This window comes from Schistocerca piceifrons, chromosome 9, assembly GCF_021461385.2.
Source record: "Schistocerca piceifrons isolate TAMUIC-IGC-003096 chromosome 9, iqSchPice1.1, whole genome shotgun sequence".
NCBI lineage: Eukaryota > Metazoa > Arthropoda > Insecta > Orthoptera > Acrididae > Schistocerca > Schistocerca piceifrons.
In genome coordinates, this window is record NC_060146.1 from 150,232,875 (window position 1) to 150,257,919 (window position 25,045).

Here is a 25,045-nt window from a genome sequence, read left to right on the forward strand (position 1 = left end):
GAAGTAACTTTGGGTGTGCCCCAGGGAATTGTGTTGGGATCCTTAGTATTCATGTTGTATATTAATGACCTTGCAGACAATATTAATATTAACATCAGGCTTTTTGCAGAAGATGCAGTTGTGTATAATCTACATCTACATGGTTACTCTGCAATTCACACTTAAGTGCCTGGCACAGGGTCCATTGAACCATTTTCATACTACTTCTCTAACATGGTGCATGGGAAAAAGGAACATCTAAATCTTTCTGCTCGAGCTCTGATTTCTCTTATTTTATTATGATGATCATTCCTCCCTATGTAGGTGGGTGTCAACAAAATATTTTTGCATTCAGAAGAGAAAGTTGGTGATTGAAATTTCGTAAATAGATCTTGCCGCAAGGAAAACCGCCTTTGTTTCAGTGACTGCCACCCCAACTCATGTATCATACCAGTGACACTCTCACCCCTATTGCTTGATAACATGAAACAAGCTGCCCTTCTTTGTACTTTTTTGATGTCCTCTGTCAGTCCTACCTGGATTCCAGCAGAGGATGGGCAGGTGTAATGTAGGCTATCACCTTAGTGGGTTTGTCACATCTTCTAAGTATTCTGCCAACAAAGCACAATCTTTCTTTCGCCTTCCCCACAATATTATCTATGTCATCTGTCCAATTTAAGTTGTTTGTAATTGCAATTCCTAGGTATTTAGTCGAATTGACAGCCCTTAGATTTGTGCAATTTATCATATACTCTAAATTTATCGGCTTTATTTTAGTGCCCATGTGGATGACCTCTCACTTTTCTTTGTTTAGTGCCAATTGCCACTTTTCGCACCATACAGAAATTCTCTCTAGAACATGTTGTAATTGGAATTGATCATCTGATGATTTTACTAGATGGTAAATTACAGCATCATCTGCAAACAATCCAAGGGGGCTGTTCAGATTATCACCCAGATCATTTATGTAAATCAGGAACAGCAGAGGGCCTATGACACTACCTTGAGGAATGCCAGATATCACTTCTGTTCTACTCAATGATTTACTGTCTATAACTACAAACTGTGACCTCTCTGAGAGGAAATCATGAATCCAGTCACACAACTGAGATGATACTCCATATGCACGCAATGTGATTAATAGTCACTTGTGAGGAATTGTATCAAAAGCCTTCTGGAAATCTAGGACTATAGAATTGATATGAGATTCCTTGTCAACAGCACTCATTACTTCATGGAAATAAAGAGCTAGCTGTGTTGCACAAGATTGATATTTTCTGAAGCTGTGTTGGTCATGTATCAATAAGTCACTTTCATCTGGTTTATTAAGACTGCGAACGTTCCATGTCCCAAATGTAAAGCTGTGTTTTTGTTTCCATCTTGCAAATTCCTGTTCCATAGCCTATGTCCATTTCCTTTGAATCCATTATCCAGGGCAAAGTACTATCTGAGAGAAGATGCATAAATATTCAGTCAGGTCTTGATAATGTTTCAACTTGGTACAGAGATTGGCAACTTGCTCTAAATGTTCATAAATGTAAAACTGTGCACTTCACAAAATCAAAAATATTAGTATCCTATGACTATCATATCAGTGAGTCACTGTTGGAATCAGCCTACTCATACAGATACCTGGATGTGAAACTTTGTAGGGATATGAAATGGAATGATCACATTGGTTTGTTGATGGGTAAAAGTGGTGGTAGACTTCAGTTTATTGGTAGAATATTAAGGAAGTGCTGTCAGTCTACAAAAGAGATTGTTTACAAATCACTCATACAACTGGTTCTAGAATATTGCTGAAGTGTGTGGTACCCATACCAGATAGGACTAATGAGGAATATTGAACATATACAGAGAAGGGCCTTATACATATACAGAGAAGGCCTTCTCAAATTAAGGCCTCCATTTGATACCAGTAGATTACTCTTGGCCAGGAATGCCCTCTTTGCCTGTGTTAGTTTGCTTTTTATATCCTCCTCACACTGTCCATCATAGGTAATTTTGTTTCCAATTCTTTGACTTTGTTTTCTTCATGATGACCAGTTTTGATATAAGTTTATCACTGTTCCCATTTCTACTACATCTCATTACCTTAGTGCTTTTCCAGTTTATTCTCAATACCTAAACTGTACTCATTAGCCTGTTCATTTCTTCACATTCACTGAGGAGGGCAATGTCATCAGAAATCTTATCATTGATATCCCTTCACCCTAAATTTTAATCCCAGCCTTGAATTTTTCTTTGCTTCTTTGGTGTACAGATTGAACTGTAGGGATGAAAGGCTGCATCCCTGTCATACACCCTTTTTAATCCAAGCATTTTGCTCTTGGTCTTCCATAATCATTGTTACTTGGTTCTTTTGCATATTGCGTATTACCCACCTTTCCCTATAGCTTGCTCCTCTTTCTCTTAGAATTTCAAATGTTATCTACCATTTTATACCATCAAATTCTTTTTCTAGATTGTCAAATCCTATGAATGAGTGTTGATTTTTCTTAACAATAATATCAGAACTGTCTCTCTGATACTGTTACCTTTTCTCAAGCATCTAACAGATCCTCAGTTTCCTTTTCCATTCATTTGTACATTATTCTTGTCAACAACTTGAATTCATAAACTGTTAAGCTAATTGTGCAATGGTTCTCCCACTTATCTGCCCTTGATGTCTTCACGAAGATGTTTTCCAAAAAGACTGATGATATGTCTGTAAACGCATGTATTTGACACATCAGTTGTAACAATCAGCTGGTTTCCACTTCCTCCAATAATTTCAGAAATTCTGATGGAACATTACCTATCTTTTCTGCCTTATTTGGTCACAAGTCTTCCAGATCTCTTTCAAATTCTTGCTAATACTGGAGCCTCTACATCTTCCATATTGACTCCCATATTTTCTTGTATGATGTCATCAGACAAGTCCACCCTCATAGAGGCCACCAATGTACTCATTCCACCTACTCACTTTTTCCTCAACATTGCATTCTTAACATTGTCATCCTTGCTTTTAATTTTACCAAAGGTTGTTTTGACTTTTCTATTGCTGAATCAATCCCTCCAGTGACTATTTCTTTTTCAGTTTCTTCATATTTTCCTAGAGCCATTTTGCCTTGGCATCCATGCAATTCCTATTAATTTCATTCCTAAGTGGCATATATTACTGTAGTCCTGTATTTACCTCAATACTTTTTGTGTGTTCTTCTTTTGTCTATCAGCTGAAATATTTCTTCTGTTACCACTGTTGCCACTGCCTACTTTAACTATGTTAGCTTGTCCAACTTTTAGAGGTGGGGATTTCTCTTCACCTGAATAGTCTACTGTCGCATTCGGTATCACACTATCTACAGCCGTAGATAACTTCAAATGCATATCATGATGTCATATAACAGGTTGGTTATGATTAAACAATCATTACTTGAAATAGTGTAGATGGAAAACTGTTAAACATATGGGTACCCAATTTTATAAGATTGATGTTTGTACTGTATGCTGCAGGATTTGTGTTGTTATAGTGTTAGTGTCATGACTTGCTGTTGTGCTGGTGTAGGTACAGCAATGCAAATTTGAAACACAAGCATCAGTGTGCACTGCTGTTACAGACAGTCAACATCAGTCTTGACAAGATGAGCAGGGCTTTACTGATAAAGGTGTTTTATTGAAACAACAACAATAGTGCTGCTGCTCTTTACAGGTACCTACATCTGCAGTTGCATTAAATGAATATGGAGAGGTCCTCTTTTCACACCAGGGTTGAAGAACATGATCTGCAAGTTCAAATTAACTGGTGATTCAGAATTGCTCATGGCAGAGGCCATCACTTGCACCTAAAATTGTTGAAACATTTACTGTTACCATGGCTGAGTCTGCTGGACACAATGCATGATTTTCAAGCAGTGCGTGAGCTGTGTCACGACACCTGAAAAATCCATGACCCACCATTTGAAAAGTGATGCGAACAACTGTGAAATGTTATCTGTACAAACTTCCAGGCTATCATGGATGCAGATTCTCATGACACTGAGCAATGTTTGTAACCTAGAGTATAAACATTTAACAGATGTTACACTCTCATGTCAAAATTAAAATGTGTTTCCATTTCTTTTGCATGTCCCTACAAACGTTTCCACGAAGTCTCATTGACCTATGATTACTCACTTTTCGTGAGGGCCCTCGCAAGTAGCGAAAGTTTAATTATAATCACCCTGTACTTCAGTGGCCCATTTCTTTCTGCATTGATTCTCCCAGACAAATCTCTCAAACTTTAGTCTAGTGTTCATCATTCTTAAATTATGATCAGAGTCTATATCTGACATGTCAAATCAGTAAGCACGTGTTGTACCAGAATCACTTGACAAAGGCTCTGCACCACGCCTCTCCATCAACTGCTAATAAGCTAGGAGTTGTGGGATGGAGGTCACCTCCACTGCTCGCAACCCCCCTTCCTGAGAATTTGTGTGGAATTCTGTGAACAAACTGTACATGAGAAATGATGCCAGTCACTAATGGAGATGCAGTGAATCTCACTTTCACTATACTTTGATTAAAACAACATTGTGAGTCCAGAACGAGATATTCACTCTGCAGCGGAGTGTGCGCTGATATGAAACTTCCTGGCAGATTAATACTGTGTGCCCGAGAGAGACTCGAACTTGGGACCTTGGCCTTTCACGGGCAAGTGCTCTACCATCTGAGCTACCGAAGCACAACTCACGCCCGGTCCTCACAGCTTTACTTCTGCCAGTATCTCGTCTCCTACCTTCCAAACTTTACAGAAGCTCTCGTGCGAACCTTGAAGAACTAGCACTCCTGAAGGAAAGGATACTGCGGAGACATGGCTTAGCCACAGCCTGGGGGATGTTTCCAGAATGAGATATTCACTCTGCAGCGGAGTGTGTGCTGATGTGAAACTTCCTGGCAGATTTCAGGAGTGCTAGTTGTGCAAGGTTCGCAGGAGAGCTTCTGTAAAGTTTGGAAGGTAGGAGACGAGATACTGGCAGAAGTAAAGCTGTGAGGACCGGGCATGAGTCGTGCTTTGGTAGCTCAGATGGTAGAGCACTTGCCCACGAAAGGCAAAGGTCCCAAGTTCGAGTCTCGGTCGGGCACACAATTTTATTCTGCCAGGAAGTTTCATACCAGCACACACTCTGCTGCAGAGTGAATATCTCATTCTGGAAACATCCCCCAGGCTGTGGCTAAGCCAAGTCTCCGCAGTATCCTTTCTTTCAGGAGTGCTAGTTCTGCAAGGTTCGCAGGAGAGCTTCTGTAAAGTTTGGAAGGTAGGAGATAAGATCCTGGCAGAAGTAAAGCTGTGAGGACCGGGTGTGAGTCATGCTTCAGTAGCTCAGTTGGTAAAGCACTTGCCCATGCAAGCCAAAGGTCCCGAGTTCGAGTCTCGGTCGCGCACACAGTTTTAATCTGCCAGGAAGTTTCAACATTGTGAGTATCAGATTGCAATGGCAGGTTGCAGTGTTGCCAGCATGCAGGTAGACTTGCTAGATGAGGCCCTGCATATATCTACAAATTGACAAAGCAGTGAGCATGTGGCTCTCAAGGAAGACCTTCAATTGTCTGGCAGATGACCCCTACCTCTTGACTCACTGAAATGCCAATCGCAGAATTGCAAAGCTATTTTAATATGATGGCAGGACCTTACAGACTGCTCTGCCCTATTCAATATTTTTTTGACATTTTCAGCATTTGATGGTCAGTGTCTGGATATCAGTTCCTTAAAGCAGTGTGATGTGAGTATAAAAAAATGGCCTTTCAAGCTTTGAAGATTTTTCTACTGCTGTTAAATATAAAACATATGAGCTGTAGTGACCCAGGATAAGTGGGGCCACTACAGTGTAGAGGTTACAGAGTGGTGGGGTTTTGAGGTAGTGCTACTAGCCAGTGGTGGCTAGGAAAACTCAGTCTTGTGCTACAATGATTGAAGCACTGTGATCCCAAGCAAACAGCCTCCCCCACCCCCTCTGTTAGCTGTGGAAGGCTGAGGCAGCATGCTGGATGTTTGATGTCCATGTCTGGCTTAGCTGGCATTATTTACTTCACTCAGCAGTACGTGCCCCAGTTAGCACTGTGCAGCTATGACTGAGCAGTGCAAACATCTGCTCAGATTCTCGTAGAGGTTCCCCGCTACTGGAAGAAAAGCTCACCCCAGTACAGGTGCAACAATCTGCTGCTTTCTGAGATGGGAGTTCAGTTACTGCTGCACGGCCTGGAGACTGGTCCAAGTCCATGGGTGCAGACTTAACCCTGTGAGCTAGTCTGGTGGAGATGGCTGCCCAGACCTGTGTCGGCTGCTCACTGACCTGTAACCTGGTGGAGAAATGGCCCTGCTGCCATGGAGAGTGCTGCAAGACTGCACAAGAATCAAAGGGTATTGTGGTGGTTAATGGAACATTTTTTGTGCCAATACTTTGCTTCGACACCTTCATAGCCCAGTGGTGTGGAAACTCCCCTCAAGCTTGCCCATAGATGCACTGCTTTTCTGTGATGTCACCAGGATTCCACAGCTCAGCCCATATGCCTTGTGGTAGGTAAACAGGCTCATTTATGAAATCAGGTACCAGCACCTACACGCCTGCCTGCTCATCTCACCTACTGCTGCAATGGAGTTGCTTTTCTCGCAGTAACGCCCAAAATTAATGATGGCATTACAGTACTTTGTTAATGATACACACTTTTTTACAATGTTTCATTTCTTTAACATATTTTACATTGATTATGCAGAACTATTTGCACATTCTGCTTCAGTATCTGGGTGGTCAGCATGGCAGATTGCTAACTGAAGGAGCCTGGGATTGATTCCCAGCCAGGCTGGAGAGTTTTCTCAGATCAGGGACTTTATGGTGTGTTATCTTCACATTTTTATCATCATAATTCACATTCCACTATTCAGATCACTGTATGGGCATGTCCCATAAGTCGGTAAATAAAAAAATTACAAAGAAACTATTTGCATCAATTTTTATATTTCAGCTGCACCATTTCCTGAAGTTAACTACTCCCAGATCTTTTGCCGGTGTGTCAGGCATAAAGACCTTGTGCTGAGTGCTGAGCTACAGATGAGCCTGGTAGTGAATTACATATGTTTTGTAATTAACAGCACTCAGAAATCTTCTAATCTTGAAAGGAGTTTTTTCTATGAAAATTGCATCGCAATGCTGTATGAAGTTGGTGTCTGGGCACTGACCTTCAAATCCTATAAGTATATAGCAAATTGGAGAGGTCAGAACAGCCTGTGGGATTCCCTTGTGAGTTATACACAGTACTAAAGGGAGAGCAGCTTATTTCGAAACTTTGAGCTGATTTTTCACAGGTGCAAGAAGAGTTACCAGCTTTGAGTGTTGTAGTCTGCAGTATTAATGTTAGGTTTAGGCCAAAGATTGGGTTACAGTTGTTGGGTACACTTATGGTATGTGCAAAACATAAAAGTAGCAGGAAGCAAACCCCATGCCACAGATCTCTGCAGCTTGCTCTCCACATGATAATATCTCTAAAAAAGAATCACTAGTAGCAATACACGAGTACAATAAGAATCATTTATTAAAAGAATATACATCACAACATTTGTACTCAACTTTTGCTTTGCAAACAGATGTGCAACTGATGAGCTTAATTTAACCTATCACAGTACATGATTTCTGTCTAATTGAAGTTCAGTCTTTCAACAGGTAAGCACTTTGATTATACTTAAATTATTTTTGACACTCATCATAAACTATCTGACAGCTAGGCTGGTCAGCACTGCACATAATGTGTAGGCATCTGTAAAGAACAGAGATGTTGACTGCTGGGCGATAACTGTCTGAGAGCAGATGGATAACTGGAACTTGCCAAGTGCCTGTGTGCTTCACAAAAATAGTGTGCTCAGTGTACAAATGTCATCCAGCTCTCTCTGTTGTGGCAGGTGTGACTGTTGGTGGATCAATGGCCTACTTGAACATCTTGTAGTGGAATCACAAAGTAGTTCCTTATACATGCACCATCTAGAGGCTGAAAATACTAACTGTGGTGCTGTCTGAATATAATGCTATGTATTACATTTGTTGGAGATACAGCAACAGTTGAGCCTTCCAAATCAGTGGATATACCCAGAAGATATTGCAAGTCTGATTGCTTTAGTCTAGCAATCTGTAATAGCTTCAGTGCTTTGGAGACTGAGAATAAAATATTAAGACATCTTAAGAAGCTCCAAAGAAGTCTGACAGTACAGGGCATAAGGTACAAGATAAATGTAGGAAGATAAGTTTTAAGAAGACAAAATAGGTCTCAGAAGTCACAGGATGGGGGATGTCAGAACTGGTTCAGAATTCTTTGAGACAAGTTTACTGTGTAACTAGTACTTCTCAGCCAAGTGCAGGGCTTAGTAATGTCAACTGTGACTTTAGTTCTACAGGGAAGGCTCTCAGAAAATAAGGTCACGTAATAGTAGTAGTAGCACATGAAGGTTACATTTTGGATCATAACCTTAATTATATAATTGAGGATGACATCAGGTGCACTGATGAGAATGCTCTTCACTCTAGTGTGAAGATCAGCTCAGGCTTTGAGTTCTATCATGAGCCTTGGATGAAGCATTCCATGAAGGATGTTAATGTGAGGCTTGCCAAATCACTTATAGGAGAGGAACATTCAGACAAAGGTGTGACTGATGCATGATTCCTCCCTCAGTTCCATCATACATGGCATAGCTTGCATCTCAATGCTTCTGAAAAGAGGTTACTTTCATGGCTAATTAAAAAATGAAAAGGTAAATGGAATAGCAGACTTGTTGTGCAAGTAAGAACATCAAATGCAAATTGTTGTAACTGAACAGATCCATCCTCATGAATACTAATGCAGAACCAATAAAAAGAAAATTCTAGAGTCTATAAAAATCAAAAAGTTGACAGTTTACAGACCACCAACGGGAAATATCTTAAGCTTCATACAGCAGCTAGAGAAAGTTTTAATAAGTGTATGCACACTTAACTAGAAAATCGTATTTTGTGGAAACTTTAATATTAATTTTCTATCAGATATTACTGACCGAGGACACCTAGAGTTGTTGATGTCCAGCTTTGGATTATTTTCCACAGTACAATTCTGTACTAGGTTAAAGGATGTAGTGCAACAGGTATTGAAAATTTGTTTTCAGAATCAACAACCTTCAGTGATTTAGCTTTAAAACTATCAGTCAGTGGCCTGTCTGACCATGATAGTCAAATATTATCAATTTGATTCACTGACCGGTTAAGTACAGGTCATAGAAGAGAGAAACTGCAGGGAGAACAGAAGAGAGAAATTTATAAAGCAGGCAGTGTAGATGGAAAATTTAGTTCTGTCTTAGACATACTCACATAGACCTGGAGTTTTGTTTCCCACTAAAATAAATGAGGGCAAAGTTAAACACAAGCAAGGATAAGGAGTGGATAACTCCTGGGATTAAAATATTGCATGCTATGAAGAGGGAACTCTAGTAAATAAGAGAATGAGCAGTAGTCAAGGTTTGAAACTTCCTTACCATCAGTATTTTAGAATCATCCACTCTATCATTAAAACAGAAAAACTCTTTTTACTGTGCTCAAAAAATAACACACATCAAGAATATCAAAAATGGTTAAAACAGGACCGCATAAAACTGGTCACCCAAATGAAACTGAGACTACAGGACATAGCTCTCTCATAAATGGTGACACTCTCATATCATTGGCCACCAAATTCAATGATTTCCTTATCACAGTGGCTGCAAGCACTGCACCTAATAATAAAAAACAAGTTATGAATGCATTAGATTTACTGATGCAGACCCTGTTCACTCCCCCTAACTGGCATGTATTTTTGCAACTAAAATCCTAAGGAGATTACAGGATTTATTTTCTCTCTAAAATATCAGTCAGTGACTCTGGGCACGTTCCTGGGTAGACTTAAATATGCTTTAGAAACACGTATCTACAAAACTGGAGATAAGCAAACCACTTCTAGTTACAGACCTATATCACTCCTTCCAGTCTTTCCAAAAGTGGCCATTGTCAGAATACTGACTCAATAAACTGTGTACAGCTTGTTGAGTTTTAGAGAAACTAATCCAGTCCGAGATTGTTAAGCACCTGAAAGAGCATAATATCATGAGTAAACGTCAATTTAGTTTTCAGAAGGCATTGTCAACAGCAGGTTCAATAGTTGCATTTACTGTCAATATTTTGGAATCCATTAACAAAAAGACCTAGATGGTTGGAATATTTTGTGATGTAACAAAAGCATTTGTCTGTGTCAGTCAGTGGTGACCGAAAAAACACATAAATGAGGATTATGATTAGGTAAGCTTTCGGAGCCAGTGGCTCCTTCTTCAGGCAGATGGGTTGAAGGGGAAGGAAGAAGGGTGAAGGAAAAGGACTGGAGAGCTCTAGGAACACTTGGCTTTTCATGCTGGTGAGGGTCATTTGCATCACACTGATTAAGTTATATGTAAATTCCATATCTATCAGGGTCGAATACATCTTTTTCGTTTTAAAGCTACCATAATGCATTTGTAAATTTCGAAGAGCTGGTGTATGTCCACATTATGTTCATAGCACTTTTCCATTATTTGCCTTATAGTGAAGCTATTTGCCCTGTTAAAAATCACAGTGGTAGTCTCCAAGTACCTCATCTGCGAATGGAGTGGGTCTCTCAGTAATCACTTTGACGAAGACTTTGTACACAACACCAAGCAAAGTGATGCCACACCAATTTTCACAGTTTGCTTTGACCTTCTCACAAACTCAACAAATAATGGACATATACCTCTGGTCTGGCATCACTTCTTTTTTTTTTTTCATATTTCAATGAACAGCTAGTGAACAAGACATGTCAGATGTTCACCCTCCACCCTTGATCATCTCTGCTGAAATGTTGTCTTTCCCTGGAGCCTTATTATTCTTCAGGCCTTTGATTGCCAAACTAATTTCCTCTACTGTTGGCATGGGTACAGTATTTTGTCCTGGCTAACATTGTGCCATCCATGGCTGATCACTATTTCATTTTTTTCCAATATTACTATCTCAGTAATAACGTACAGGAGTTCATTGAAATATTCATCCCACAAGTCCATAATCTGAGTTCCTTCTCCTCATATAAAGTTTCCCTCTCCATCTCTGCTGAATACAGTACTCTTTCCTTACTTTGTGGTTGTTATGTTCTTCTTCTAGGTCTGTAATCTATTTCTTCTCTGATTTGTAGAATTTCCTTGATTCCTGGTTGTTATAGTCTTCTTCTAGCTCCCTAATCTGTTTCTTCTCTGATTCCCATTTCTTTCTTCTACAGATTCTGTCTACCTGTTTCCTTTTTTTCATGAAGTCTCCTGTATTAGAGCATGTTGCCCCATTCAGCATTTCCTTTCTTGCCTGATTTATCCCTGTTACTGATTCTTTACAATATTCATCAAACCATCTTGCCCTTTCCACCCTCTCTCCTGTATCCAAAACTACTTCTGGTGTTTCTTGTAGAACATCTTTCATTGCAGTCAACTTTCCTACAATACCTTCCAGTGTCCAATTTTGTTTAGCCTCAATCTTCCGCAATGCTGCTTCATACTTTTTGGATATTCCCTTCTCTTTTAATTTTGAAATGTTGTACCTCTTTGGAGATTTTCTATTCACTTTGGATCTAAAGACCACAATGTGTTGTCTGTATTTTGCTCTAACCATATAATGCCCCCAACATTCCTGGACATACTGTTAATGCCAATGATGATGTGACTTGCACAGTTGGCCAGAAGTATGACTATCTTTTGAGAGGTATATCTGCTTAGCTATATGCTCCAGAACTTCAAGGGACAATTAGGTTGTTATATATTCATATTTGTTGGCCACTCCAATACTTCAAGTTGGTGCACCATCCAGAAATTTGTCCTTCATATGGCCTCACAAAAAAATGAATGCTGGTCGTGTGACCATCCCCTCTGTCTTGTGATGCCACCATTCCTACTTGCTTCTTGCCACATTGTGCAATAACTTTAGGAGGCTGCATTATGGTAGGAATGCCACACTTATTCAAGCTCATTATCCTGTCCAGAGTGAACTTAAATCTGTCTAATACAGTCAAAAGATGAACATTTATTTGATTAAACACTGCATCCCTTGCTAAGATTATGTTCTTAGGTCTACTAAGTTATAGCTTCTGCTGCCTCTGTAAAAATCCATACTTCCAGTACTTTCCTGACATATGTCTTACACCCTAGCTCCTCAAGAAGCTTCTTTTCTGTAGCATATATGAATGCTAGATCATGTTATTAGTTGTATGAGAGTCCATAATGAAAATTTAAGGCTTTCATGAAGTATTGAGCTACTAATTCCTCTTGACGGTCTGTAAAAACCTCACAAACTTTGCATTTGGATTTTGCCCAGCAATAGCTGTTGTGCCAGATGACCCTTTCTGTGGCTGGGTGGCGCCCATGGAGAGAGCCCCTCGTTGGAGTGGGTGGTATCAGGGTGGATGCTTGGCACATGAAGCAGCAAAAATCTGGCTGTTCTCAAATGGCTGTCTCTTCAAAAGGCAAAGGATCATTGAATGCTACTTTGTATGACCCAGAAACCTTCCCTTCCCCAGCTGCATCAAGGAAGGAGAGCCAGGCTCGCCATCTTGGGATGAAACCCTTCCCCGTTACCTCATCTGCACTAGAATGGATGGGGACACATTCACCACCATAAAGCCATTGTTTTTCATGGAAAATATCAAGGACAGGTTTAGTGAAGTGGAGTCTCTTAGTAGGATGTGAGTGTCAATTGTGCTGACTGCCACTCTCCTCACTCGCTGAACTGCCCAGCTTGTAAGAAAGAAAAGGAGATCCAAGAATAAAAGCCCCTAGATCACCTGTCTTATGCTGAGGTCCACCAAAAGTATGAGAGATTCCATGCAGTGTCACTATCTTCAATTTCTGCCTCTGTTACTTCATTTACTCCTCCTCCCTCTTCCTTACCCCAGGCCTGTCCCCCTCTCTCCTCCCCCTCCCCCTCCCTTTCCCCAGCAGTTCCCTGTCCAGGAGCCGCTCCCCCTCCCTGGTTGAAGAAGTGCCACCTTCTTCGGCACTTCCTAGTGATTGGGCTCCCTCCTGGAACCCCTCTCCCCAGCGTCTCTCAGGCTGGAAGACTCCTACCACCACTCAGCCATGAGACACATCATCTGTGCACCCCAAGGTCACCCACTATCTTTCGGTTCCAGATCTTGCAGATGCCTGTACTCCCTCTGTGCTTTGTCCTCCTCCACTTCTGAAATAGAAGAAGAAGAAACATAAATCCCAAGACAAGGCAACCCCGGTGCCTCCAGAGGTGCCATCTCCCCCCTCACAACCTGAGTCTGACATTTTTTTATGGATGTCACCCTATCCTTGTCGGTGACTACTCCTGACCAAGTGACATAACCTCCACTTGATTTTCTTGGCTTCTTTATGTCTAACTTGGACCCTCACCAAATGATGATCCAGTGGAACTGCAATGGTTACTATCATCACCTACCAGAAATGCAACATCTTGTCTCCTCCTATTCTGCATTTTGTCTTGTTCTTCAGGAAACACATTTCCGTGATGACCACTCTCCAACTTTTGCGGTTATCGGGCATTCTGTCAGAACCATGCTGGCCCTGGGGAAGCGTGTGGTGGGCTCTGCACTTTGGTTCACTCCAATGTCATTAGTGACTGGATCCCACTGTGTACCAACTTCGAAGCAATAGTGGGCTGAGTGCAAATGACTCCAGCAATCACCATTTGCAATATCTACCTCTCTTCAGGTAGGCCACTTCCTTATGCTGAACTGTCTACCCTCATCCAGCATCTCCCATCCCCACACCCCTTCGGGTCCGGGTGTTAGAGTAGGCCCAAGGTATTCCTGCCTGTTGTAAGAGGCAACTAAAAGGAGTGTCACACCTTTCGGCCTTTATGTGATTGTCCCCTGTAGGGATTGACCTCCATTTTTCAAAATTTTCCTGAAGAGCAAGCCAATTTGGGAAGGGCACCTTACATGGTGCATCATTTCCATTGTGCATTGAGATCCTTAGCCAACTTTCTCGTTGTGGAATTGCAGTCCCGATCATCCTCCATCTCCTGAGCAAGGACACCTGCCTGGCTGCATTTTCCTCCACCCACTATGCTGTGTCATTTTCTGCACTGACGAGGACCACGGAATTCCTTGCACCTCACATCCAGCATGGTAGCCAGACCATTGTGGTGGGGCTGCCATATACCCTGTTGGTTGTAGCTGCCTGACTACACAGGGATCGCTCTGCTGATGCCTGCACTCTTAACTCCTCAAGTATGCCAAGGAGTAGATGCCTGTCACTCTGGGGCATCGGGACTCCCAGCAATGGTCATCCTGCCAGGTGGCCTTTGTTGTGGCTTGGTGGTGCCCATGGGGAGGGTGCCTGGTCGGAGTGGGTGGCATCAGGGTATATGATGCGTGATGATGTGTACCACATCATCACTTGCTGGTGATCAAATGCCAGCAGTCTCTAAGCATTCCAAGTCTCAGTACAATACAAGTAAGTATGATCCTAAATAATTCCCCTCCCTGGCCACACCATGAGAAGAATGCCAGGCTAAGGATGGCAGCGAACCTTATTCGCCCCAGTACCTCATGTATATAAAAGCTGATGGGGACTCCTTTGTCTTGATGCAGCCACAGATTTTTGTAGAGCATTTAGTGGACAAGTTTTGTGAGGTGGAGGGCTTGTCCAAAATGTGGTCAGGGTCAGTCTTGATAGAAATGGCATCCTCTGCCCAGTCATGGGCATTACTCACTTGCAACAAGCTGGGGGATGTTTCTGTTACGACCGCGCCTCATAAGAGCTTAAATATGGCCCAGGATACTATATTCCACAGGGACCTCCTTTTGCAGTCTGACGATGAGCTGCGCACCAACTTAGAGCGATGAGAAGTTCATTTCATCCAGCGCATCCATTGGGGTCCAAGGGATAATCAGGGTGCCAACGGTGCCATTATCTTGGCCTTCAACGGTGACACATTACCAGAGAAGGTCAAGATGATGGTTTACCACTGTGATGTCAAGCCATATATCCCTCCCCCAATGCAATGCTTTAAGTGCTGGAAGTTCGGCCATATGTCCTTATGCTGTACTTCCAGCGTCACATGTTGAGATTGTGGACATCCATCCCATCCCAATACTCCATGAGCCCCACCCCCCATCTGTGCCAACTGCAAAGAGCATCATTCCCATTGCTCACCAGGATTTTACAGTGAGAAAGGAAAATTATGGAATCCAAGACCCTGGACAGACTGACCTACACTGAGGCTAAGAGTAAATTTGAGCGCATACATCCTGTGGCTATGACCTCCTCTTATGCCACCACTACGAGAATAGTTGTAGCCCCATCAGATTCGTGAGTCGGCTCTCAGAGCTGGAAGACTGCACCTGGACCTTGGTGGTGGGGGCACTTCCGTCCCTGTTGCTCCAGCACCACCTACCTCAGGAGCACTGTCCCCCCAACCATCATGGACACCAGTCCCCACTCTCGCTAGGAATCAGTCCCTTGGGTCAGTCCCTTCCCAGGTTTTTGCTAGTGGGAAAGATGACATCTGCCAGTGGCTGAAGTGCCCAAAAGCAGCTGGTCATTGGGCTTTACGATCATCCTCAGTCCCGGAGACTGTATCAGTGAAGCCCTCCCAACCAGAGAAACCCAAGAATCAGTGAGAGAAATACAGAAAGAAGACCCCCAAGACCTAGGGACTTGTGGTGGTACCCACACCACCGCTGCCTACAAGCTCTTCATCTGAGGATGAGGTGAAGCTTCTGGCGTCTGATGAGGACCTAGATCTTTCCAGACCCTCATATACAATGGATATAGACTGCTCAGGAAATAAGTCAGAGGCAGCAGGTGGCCCTGAGGCATAGACTACCTCATTGAAGGTTTCATGCATTCCTAGTCTCACGATAACATCATCCTCCAGTGGAATTGCAGTGGTGTGTTCCACCACCTGGCTGAGCTACAGCAATTGTTAAGCTTTACACCTGCTTTCTGCATTGCCCTCCAGGAAACCTGGTTCCTGGCAATACAAACCCCTGCCCTCCCTGGCCATAAGGGATATTACAGGAACCATAGTGACTATAATAGAGTGTCAGGTGGAGTTTGCATCTATGCCCTGAACTCTGTAGATAGGGAACCTGTGCCCCTTCAAGCCCCTCTTGAGGTGAGGCTGCCAGGATAAGGACGGCACAGGAAATAACTGCCAGCAATGTATATCTTCCTCCAGATGGTGCAGTACCCCTGAACGTATTGGCTGCACTGATAGATCAGCTCACTAAACCTTTCCTACTTTTGGGAAATTTTAGCATGTACAATCCCTTGTTGGATGGTGTCATGTTTACTGGCCAAGGTAGGGAGGTCGAAAATTTACTGTCACAACTCAACCTCTGCCTCTTAAATACAGGTGCCCCCACACATTTCAATATGGCACAGGGCATATATTCAGCCATTGATCTCTCGGTCTGCAGTCCTGGCCTTCTCCCATCTACTCACTGGAGAGCACATGACGACCTATGTGGTAGTGACCACTTCCCCATCTTCCTGTCACTCCCCTGGTGTCATGCCCACAGACGTCTACCCAGACGGGGTTTAAACAAGGCAGACTGGGTAGCCTTCACCTCTGTTGTCACTGTTGAATCTCCCCCACGTGGTGCCATGTATGTTGTGATTGAGCAAGTCACTACAACGATAATTTCTGCGGCAGAAAATGTGATCCCTCGTTCTCTAGGGTGCCCCTGGCGATAGACAGTCCATTGGTGGTTGCCGGAAGTCGCTGTAATTAAAGGGCGTCGGCGAACTCTACGGTGACATAAGTTGCATCGTTCCCTAAAGCACCTCATAGCCTTTAAACGGCTCCATGCCCACATTTGCCTGCTTATAAAACAACAGAAACAGGAATGTTGGGAGAGGTACATGTCGACCATTGGGTGCCATACGTCACCTTCCCTAGTCTGGACGAAGATCAGACATCTTTTTGCGTACCAGACCCCAGCAGGTGTCCCTGGCGTTAACATCAATGGCGTGCTCTCTACTGAAGCAAACATGATTGCCGAGCATTTTGCTGAGCACTATGCTCGAGCCTCTGCGTCGGAGAACTACCCCCCAGCCTTTTGCACACTCAAACGGTGAATGGAAAGTCCTCTCGTTCACTACATGCCACAGTGAACCCTACAACATCCCATTTACAGAGTGGGAGCTCCTCAGCGCCCTTGCACATTGCGCTGACACAGCTCCTGGCCCGGATCAGATCCACAGTCAGATGATTAAACATCTCTCATCTGACTACAAGCGATATCTCCTCATCATCTTCAAGCAGATCTGGTGCAATGGCGTCTTTCCATCAGAATGGCGGGAGAGCACCATCATTCTGGTGCTAAAACCCAGTGAAAATCCACTTGATGTGGATAGTTATTGGCCCATCAGCCTCACCAACTTTCTCTGTAAGCTGCTGGAACATATGGTGTGTCGGCAGTTGGGTTGGGTCCTGAAGTCACATGGCCTACTAGCTCCATGTCAGAGCAGCTTCCGCCAGTGTTGCTCTACCACTGATAATCTTGTGTCCCTCAAGTCTGCCATCTGAACAGCCTTTTCCAGATGCCAACATCCAGTTGCATTCGTTTTTGACTTACGTAAAGCATACGACACGTCTTGGCAACATCATATCCTTGCCACATTGTATGAATGGGGTCTCCGGGGCCCACTCCCGATTTTTATCGAAAACTTCTTGTCGCTCCATACTTTCCGTGTCCAAGTTGGTGCCTTACATGGTCTAGCAGCAGCTGCAGAGCCATCGGTCTCCCCTTCTCTGTATTTGGATGACTTCTGCATTTTGTATTGCTCCTCCAGTACTGGTGCTGGTGAGTGGCGCCTACAGGGCACCATTCACAAGGTGTAGTCATGAGCTCTAGCCCACGGCTTCTAGTTTTCAGCTGTAAAGTCATGTGTCATGCACTTCTGTCAGTGTCGTACCATTCATCCATAATCTGAACTTTATCTTAATAATGATCCACTCATTGTAGTGGAGACATATCAATTCTTAGCACTGGTTTTCGATGCCCGATTGACTTGGCTACCTCACCTTCGTCAGCTTAAGTGGGAGTGCTGGCAGCACCTCAATGCTCTCCACTACCTGAGCAACACCAACTGGGGTGCAGATCGCTCTACAATGCTGAAGCTCTACAGAGCCCTTGTTCAGTCCCGCCCTGACTATGGGAGTCTGTTTTACGGTTTGGTGGTGCCCTCAGTATTACGTTTCCTCGAACCAGGTCACCTAGCAACGGGAGCTTTTAGAATGAGCCTGGTGATCTGTGTCCTGGTGGAGGCCGGAGTCCTTCAATTGTGGATTTGACATGCACAACTGCTTGCCAGTTATGCCTGCACACATCCATAGTTCTCCTGAGCATCCAAATTACCGTCTCATTTTCCTACCTGCAGCAGTTCATCTTCTGCATCGGTGGCCCAGGTCAGGGCTCATGATTGCAGTTCGTGTGCAATCCCTTCCCTTTGAACTGGAGTCCTTCCCTTTACCACCTCTGCTTGAGGTTCATTTACGTATGCCTCCATAGTGTACGCCTCGGCCAAAGTTTCGTCTGAACCTTTTGCATGGCCCTAAGGACTCCATTAACCCCACCGCTCTCTGCTGTCACTTCCTCTCGATTCTTGATGTGTTCCGATGCTGTGAAGTTGTTTACACTGATTGCTCAATCGTTGATGGTAACTTTGGCTTCGTCTATGTTCACAGAGGCCATATTGAACAGCAGTGTTCTGTGTTAAGTGCGATCATTGGACTCATGACCCCTGTTGAGACTCTGGTTACCCCAGCATTGTACATTGAAGATTTTTGCATCTGGTGCAGCTCCCACTCAGTACCATCTGCTGAGCATCAAGTCCGAGGTGCCATCCAAAGGGCCTCTGTGTGGACCACCTCTCATGGCTTCCAGTTTTCTCCCTCCAATACACAGATTATGCAATTTTGTCATCGATCTGCAGATCTTTATTTAGGTGACCAACTCCTCGACGTTGTAGCACAGTCCTGTCTCATGGGCCTTATTCTTGATAACAATCTGACAAGGCTGCCCCACATTTGCCACCTAAAGAGCACATTATGCAGATCCTTAATCCTCTCCATCTCCTGGCCCACACATCTTGGGGTGCAGACCGTTCCATTCTTCTCCATCTTTACCATGCTCTGGTCTTGTCCAGACTAGATTATGGTAGTCACGGTTATGGCTCAGCAGCTCCTTCCACTTTGAAACTGTTTGACTGTGTCCATCATTGTGGTGTCCATCTGGCTATTGGTGCCTTTCCCACTAGTCCCATTGATGGTCTCATCACACAAGCAGGGATTTCCCCTCTACACATATGACAGAGCCAACTCCTTGTTTCTTATGCAATCGCCATTTGCCAATTTCCTGACCATCCTGTGTACCCTGTGCTCTTTGGCAATGAGGAATGTCTCCCTCCTATGGGTGGGATCGCCGGTTTGCATGTCTCACTTCCCCCTGTCGGGATCTCCATCTCCACTCACCGGGCTGCACCCCGTATCTTTCCTCCCATAGCCCCCGTTCGATAGTGCCTAGACCATGGACTGATCTTTTCCAGGGTCCTAAGATTTTTGTCACTCCTGTGGTTTTCTGTCGTCTTGTATATGCCATTCTTGCAGAGTTCCAGAGTGCCAGCATCTTTTACACGGATGGTTCTAAGACAATCGATAAGGTGGGATATGCTTTCACATCTCCTACTGGCTTCAAACACCATTTATTGCCAGGAACATATAGTGTTTTCACAGCAGAGCTTCTAGCCATTCACAGCGCCCTACTTTTTGTTTCTCAGGCCTCCCTCCACAGTGTTTTAATTTGTTCAGACTCCACGAGCAGCCTGCAGGCTATCGACCAATGCTACTCTCATCATCCTTTGGTCTCTGCTATCCATGACCTCCTCTCTGCCCTTGAGCATTCTGCCTGTTCATTCATCTTTCTCTGGGTCCCAAATCATGTGGGCATCCCAGGGAATGAACTAGCTGATTGTTTGGCTAGAGAAGTAGATACTTACCCCCACTTCCTTTCATGATTCTAGCTGCAGATATGCGGATCTATGCCAAATATCTCTTTGCCCAAAATTGGAATGCCATCTGGGGTGATACTGCTCATAGTAATAAGCTCCATACAATCAAGGAGTCTACTGCAGTTTGGCGTGTGGCAGACTGATGATATCCCACATACTGGTGGAATATCCCCTTCTTTCGTCCCTTCATGTTAAGTGTAGTCTTCCCGATTCCTTAAAATTAATATTAGCAGATGATCCACTGATGTTTTAATTGGTCCTTGTTTCCTTTCTGAAAGTGGTTTGTATTTCCAGCTACAAGTTTGTACTTTAGTCTTGGAGCAGGGGCAGGTTAGTTGTGGCTGAGACTTCTTTTACAGTCTTCTCAGTCTGTGACCCCATGGCCACCCCCTTTTTACCAGTTTTTAGATTTTATGCCTTTACTGTGTGTGTTTAATGTTCAATATTTTATAATTTGACTCCCCTGGCTGGATCTGTCCACTTTTAGTGGACCGCCTTTCTTCTGTGACTAACTTTGGAATTGCGGGACTGATGACCTCACCGTTTGGTCCCATAACCCCTCCCAGTTAATCAATCATTTAATCAATCAAGAGGTAAATGACTTTTTGTACTTTCAGTATTGCAGCCCAGTCAGCAATCATGACAATCTAATATATAAGAAACTATAATCCTCGATTGCGGTAATGAAACCAACCTTTACCTAGGTTTCAGCCCAAATGCGTATGGGGAACAAGATCAGCCACATCACATTTCCATGGGGTACTCTTTGACAGCACCTCCATTTCTGATGAACCCTCGCTGTCACTATTTATCTAGGTGAAATGAGATTACAGATTCTTTAATCAGTCAAAATTTAGGCCTCTCACCATATATTATTACTCTATAACTTTCATCAGTACCATTTCCAGATTAACTTTGAACAAGGAGTTCTTTTTCAAAATACTTTGTCATCACTTTAACTTGGAAAAAATACTATGCCCTATCAAGAGGGGTACGGGCAGATGAAAATTATGATGTGAGTGGTAACTTATGCCTGAATAGTTCCCTCAGTAAAGAACACTGTCCAAAAAAGGTGGGTGTCCAGCTTTGAGTTCTAATCTGGCATGTGGTTATATGATATGAGGGGAATGTCCTCATATGAGTTATATGACTGAAAAAGCCCCAAATGTAGCCTATAGAGATTACTACTTACCAGTTCTCTCAATTCCCAGTACGAATTTGTGTGATACATTCTTCCCTTGTCAGTTTGGGATCAATATGAATTTCTAAAATGTTTCATGCATTTATGCTCTATAGCATTACACAAAGTTAATACAAACTGTTGAGTTTTTGTGTGGAGTACAGGCAAGTTATAAAAAGCATCAAACTTTTAGGAATTCATATTGATGCAGAACTGAACTGAGAAGAAAATATCAACCAAATTTTCAAAAATATGTCATGATTTTCCTACTTCACATGGAAACTGAGAGATGTGGTAAGAGTAATTATCCCTCTATGATGCACTGTCCAGTCACATTAATGTAACCATCTGTCAGAAGCCTGAATAACCACCTTTTGAAACACAACCTACTGTGAAACATACAGGAAGGATGTCAATTAGGTTCTAGAAGGTATTGACAGGGACATGGAGCCATGCCGATTCAGTGCTGTGGCCAGCTGCACTAGGTTTCTCAGTTGATGATCCATGATGCCAAGAGCCTGATCAAAGTATCATCACAGATTGTTGATCTAGGGATGGATACGGTCCCCAAGGATAGATGCCTTCCGGAGTGATGACATCATACAGGATCTGGTCTAATCTGGTCTGGACTCTTCCAAATATTCCAAGGCACAATCTAGCAAAAACAGGAAATTCCCACAAAGTGAATGCCTCAAAATGTTTAGTAAAATTCCTCTCTCTCCACTATCAATGCCACTTAAAAACTTATTTAACTGGCTTACAGAAAGCCCATGTTACAGCACAAAAAGAGTCCTATGATCCTGACAGTTTCAATTTTAATAGGATAGAGTGTGGCTGTACGCTTCCGTTTGATGCAAACAATGTTGATTTTAGTATTTAAGAGTGTAGCTGTACCCACAATTTGTCTATACTACAGTTATTTACATATGACAAAGCCTATCTGAAGTAAAATGATCACTGGCAAGTAAATAAAACTTTCAAAAGCAAAAAGTTATAATCTACTTGTCAGCTAGTTTTACCATCATCATTATTTGGACAAGCCTTAGGTTATCTTCCTTTCCAAACTCAAGTAATGTGCTTAAGTTGTAGTGAGATCACTCCAAATGTGAACTATGGTATATTCATCTCATATCATACAATTTTCAAATTATTCAATTTTCATTTCATAAAGTAGAAGCTCATATCTGTTTCATTTGTAATTGCTGTTAGATGTTACACGTAGCAGTGACATTTATGTGATAATCTCTTCAGCAGGATGAGACGCAGTCTCCTGAGGTGGGCTCTCCAAATGGGAATGAGACAAAACATCGCCAGTAGTCACCCTCGATTAGAAGATGTGAGAGTGAGTGTTGTAGAAGAAATTTAGATACCATCTGAACATTATTCTGCTGTTCTGCTCAAAGTTTGGTATATTATTAATGGCACTGCCAGTGTCCATTTTCTGCAACAGCATTTTTTTTAGTGTTGTGTTTAATGATGATGTACAGTAAAGGCTCTACACATATGGAATACACACCATTGTTTTAGCGGAGTATTTCACTTTACAGCTTATTTTCTCATTTTTTGGAATCTTTTGATGCTGTAATAGTTTTTACCTTAGTCATATTGTCTGTAAGTTTTCAGCTGTTATGCAGGTATCTCTATATTTGTTTCTAAGTTCTGATTTTAGAAAACACAGTGAGAAGAGAGTGCTGTGTGATCCGTACATTATGAGCATCTCCAATGCTGGAGTCTAATAAGAATATGACCCGTAATGTTCCTAATGAATTCCTACATTTGATGTTACTCAAACTCAGTACTTGTCCTATGCTTAATAAAAGAAACATACCCCTCTGTTATACAGCTGTTATCAAGTAAAGCAATTGCAGTGTGAAACTCTGTAGTTCACTTTCAGAGAAATGTGTAATATAACACTTCTCTGTGCACCACTACTATCATGAAGTTTGACTGCCTTATAATCTAAAACTTCTAGTAGTCATTTCCTAGAGGAACATTATGACGCTTTACTTTTGTAGAAAGAACTGCACATTATCTGCTTATGGTGGGAGGAGGAGGAGTGTGGAAGGGGGAGAGGAAGAGAGATAGAGAGAGATTGAGTTTGTAAGTGTGTGTGGGTGTGTGTGTGTGTGTGTGTGTGTGTGTGTGTGTGTGTGTGTGTGTGTGTGTGTGTGTGTGTGGTGTGTGTGTGTGTGTGAAAGAGAGAGAGAGAGAGAGAGAGAGAGAGAGAGAGAGAGAGAGAGAGAGAGAGAGAGAGAAACGGAGGATTCTCACTTAACATGTGTGTAAGCCTTTGGAATAAAATATGAAGGTACTTCATTGTTGACCAAATCAGTCTCTGACTGCTGTATGTTATATGTAGAATCTCTTTGTACAATGTATGTAAATTGATCTTTATGTATTACACTGATAATATATGTGTGTGTATGATTACTGATACAGCATAATGTTTATTGTTGTTAAAAGTGTATAAATTGATACTGAGTGTTTGTGCTATTCTAAAAGTGTGAATGTAGTATTAATTTAAATAATTTTTGCTGCTGTGGCTTGTTTCTGGTGTTTACTACAGAAGTTGAGAGAGTACAATTTATGTTACTTCAAGAAAGTTGTTTGAAATAATGTCCCATTTTAAAACTGACCAGGTTGTTACAAGATATTTCAGCATTAAAAACAGAACTTAACTAAAGGAACATATTAAATCATGAATATTTCATTTTTCTACTTTTTTACATAATCAATTTGAACTTTTGATGTGAATAAATTTAAAGAAACATTATATCAAAGTTCATATAGTACAACATAATTTCATGTTTGCTTGAAACAGGTTCTCATTCCTGACAAGTTTTCTATATATTTTTAAGCTATGTAATGTCTATATCCTGTTAGTGAGTTCAAGTATCTTCCAAAATGAACTAAAAACAAAAAACAAAAAAAATGAGGAGCCTCTTCTCTGCAGGCATGCTATAGCATGATTTGTTGCATTGCTAACTGACTGAAATTGAACTGAGCATTTATATTAGCAATGCCTGGACTGATATCACTTTACAAACTGTGTTTTTATACAGCTTTTTGATTGCTTTAAGATTTTTAAGCAATAAAATAAGTGATAATACATTACAATCAACATATGTGCATCTTCTCATGTGGAAAACAATTAATGTAAAGGGGCTTCTTGGTTTTACTTCATCAAGGAAGACACACATACACACACATTCTGGGAGAGTACATCATCACCACATTGAAATTGTAGAAACACTCTCTTATAACTTGAATTTACTTGAAGCTGTCTCTGTGTCCTGGTTCTCTCTTTGGTAGTTAAGAGAATGCAGCAACAAAACCTGTGATACAATCAAAATCTAAAGATCATACTTGAAAAATAACTTCAAAACATTAGCTATATTTGTCCTCTGAGTTCATGTATCATGTAGTTCATGAATACCTAATTTGATGTGGTTGTAAATTATTTTAGGTTCTAAAACATTAGAATAATTTGTTCTAAAAATATTACATATGTGTGTTATGAACTAAGTATAAGCTGACACAGATTGTGAAAATGTTAGTTATTATTCCAGATTCTTGACTGAAACAATTCGACTCATTATCAAGAATTCTGTTCCTCAAGCATTCCAAATACTTCAGCTTCTGTTATTTGATATTGATTGAGTATGTGCTGTGTGCACAATACTGCCATTAGCTCTGTGCTGTGTGTAAACTGTCACCAAGGAATACTGTTACCTGTAATGGTAATATCATTCATCACAATGAAATATTAGACCCACTTTTGTGAATTAAGTGTATCAAAAACTGTTAGCCATCTTGGTAATGTT

The 25,045-nt window shown here is 42.0% G+C and overlaps 1 protein-coding gene across 1 annotated transcript in view; it reads left to right on the forward strand.

The window, feature by feature from the left end:
• Window positions 1-23,252, forward strand: part of LOC124716776 (PHD finger protein rhinoceros) — a 227,976-nt gene extending 204,724 nt beyond the window's left edge. Inside the window, exon 22 of the mRNA XM_047243323.1 lies at window positions 22,473-23,252. Within this exon, the coding sequence (XP_047099279.1) occupies window positions 22,473-22,538 (66 nt within the window). The 3' untranslated portion in view covers window positions 22,539-23,252. The remainder of the gene's footprint in view (window positions 1-22,472) is intronic.
• Window positions 23,253-25,045: the final 1,793 nt, after the last annotated feature.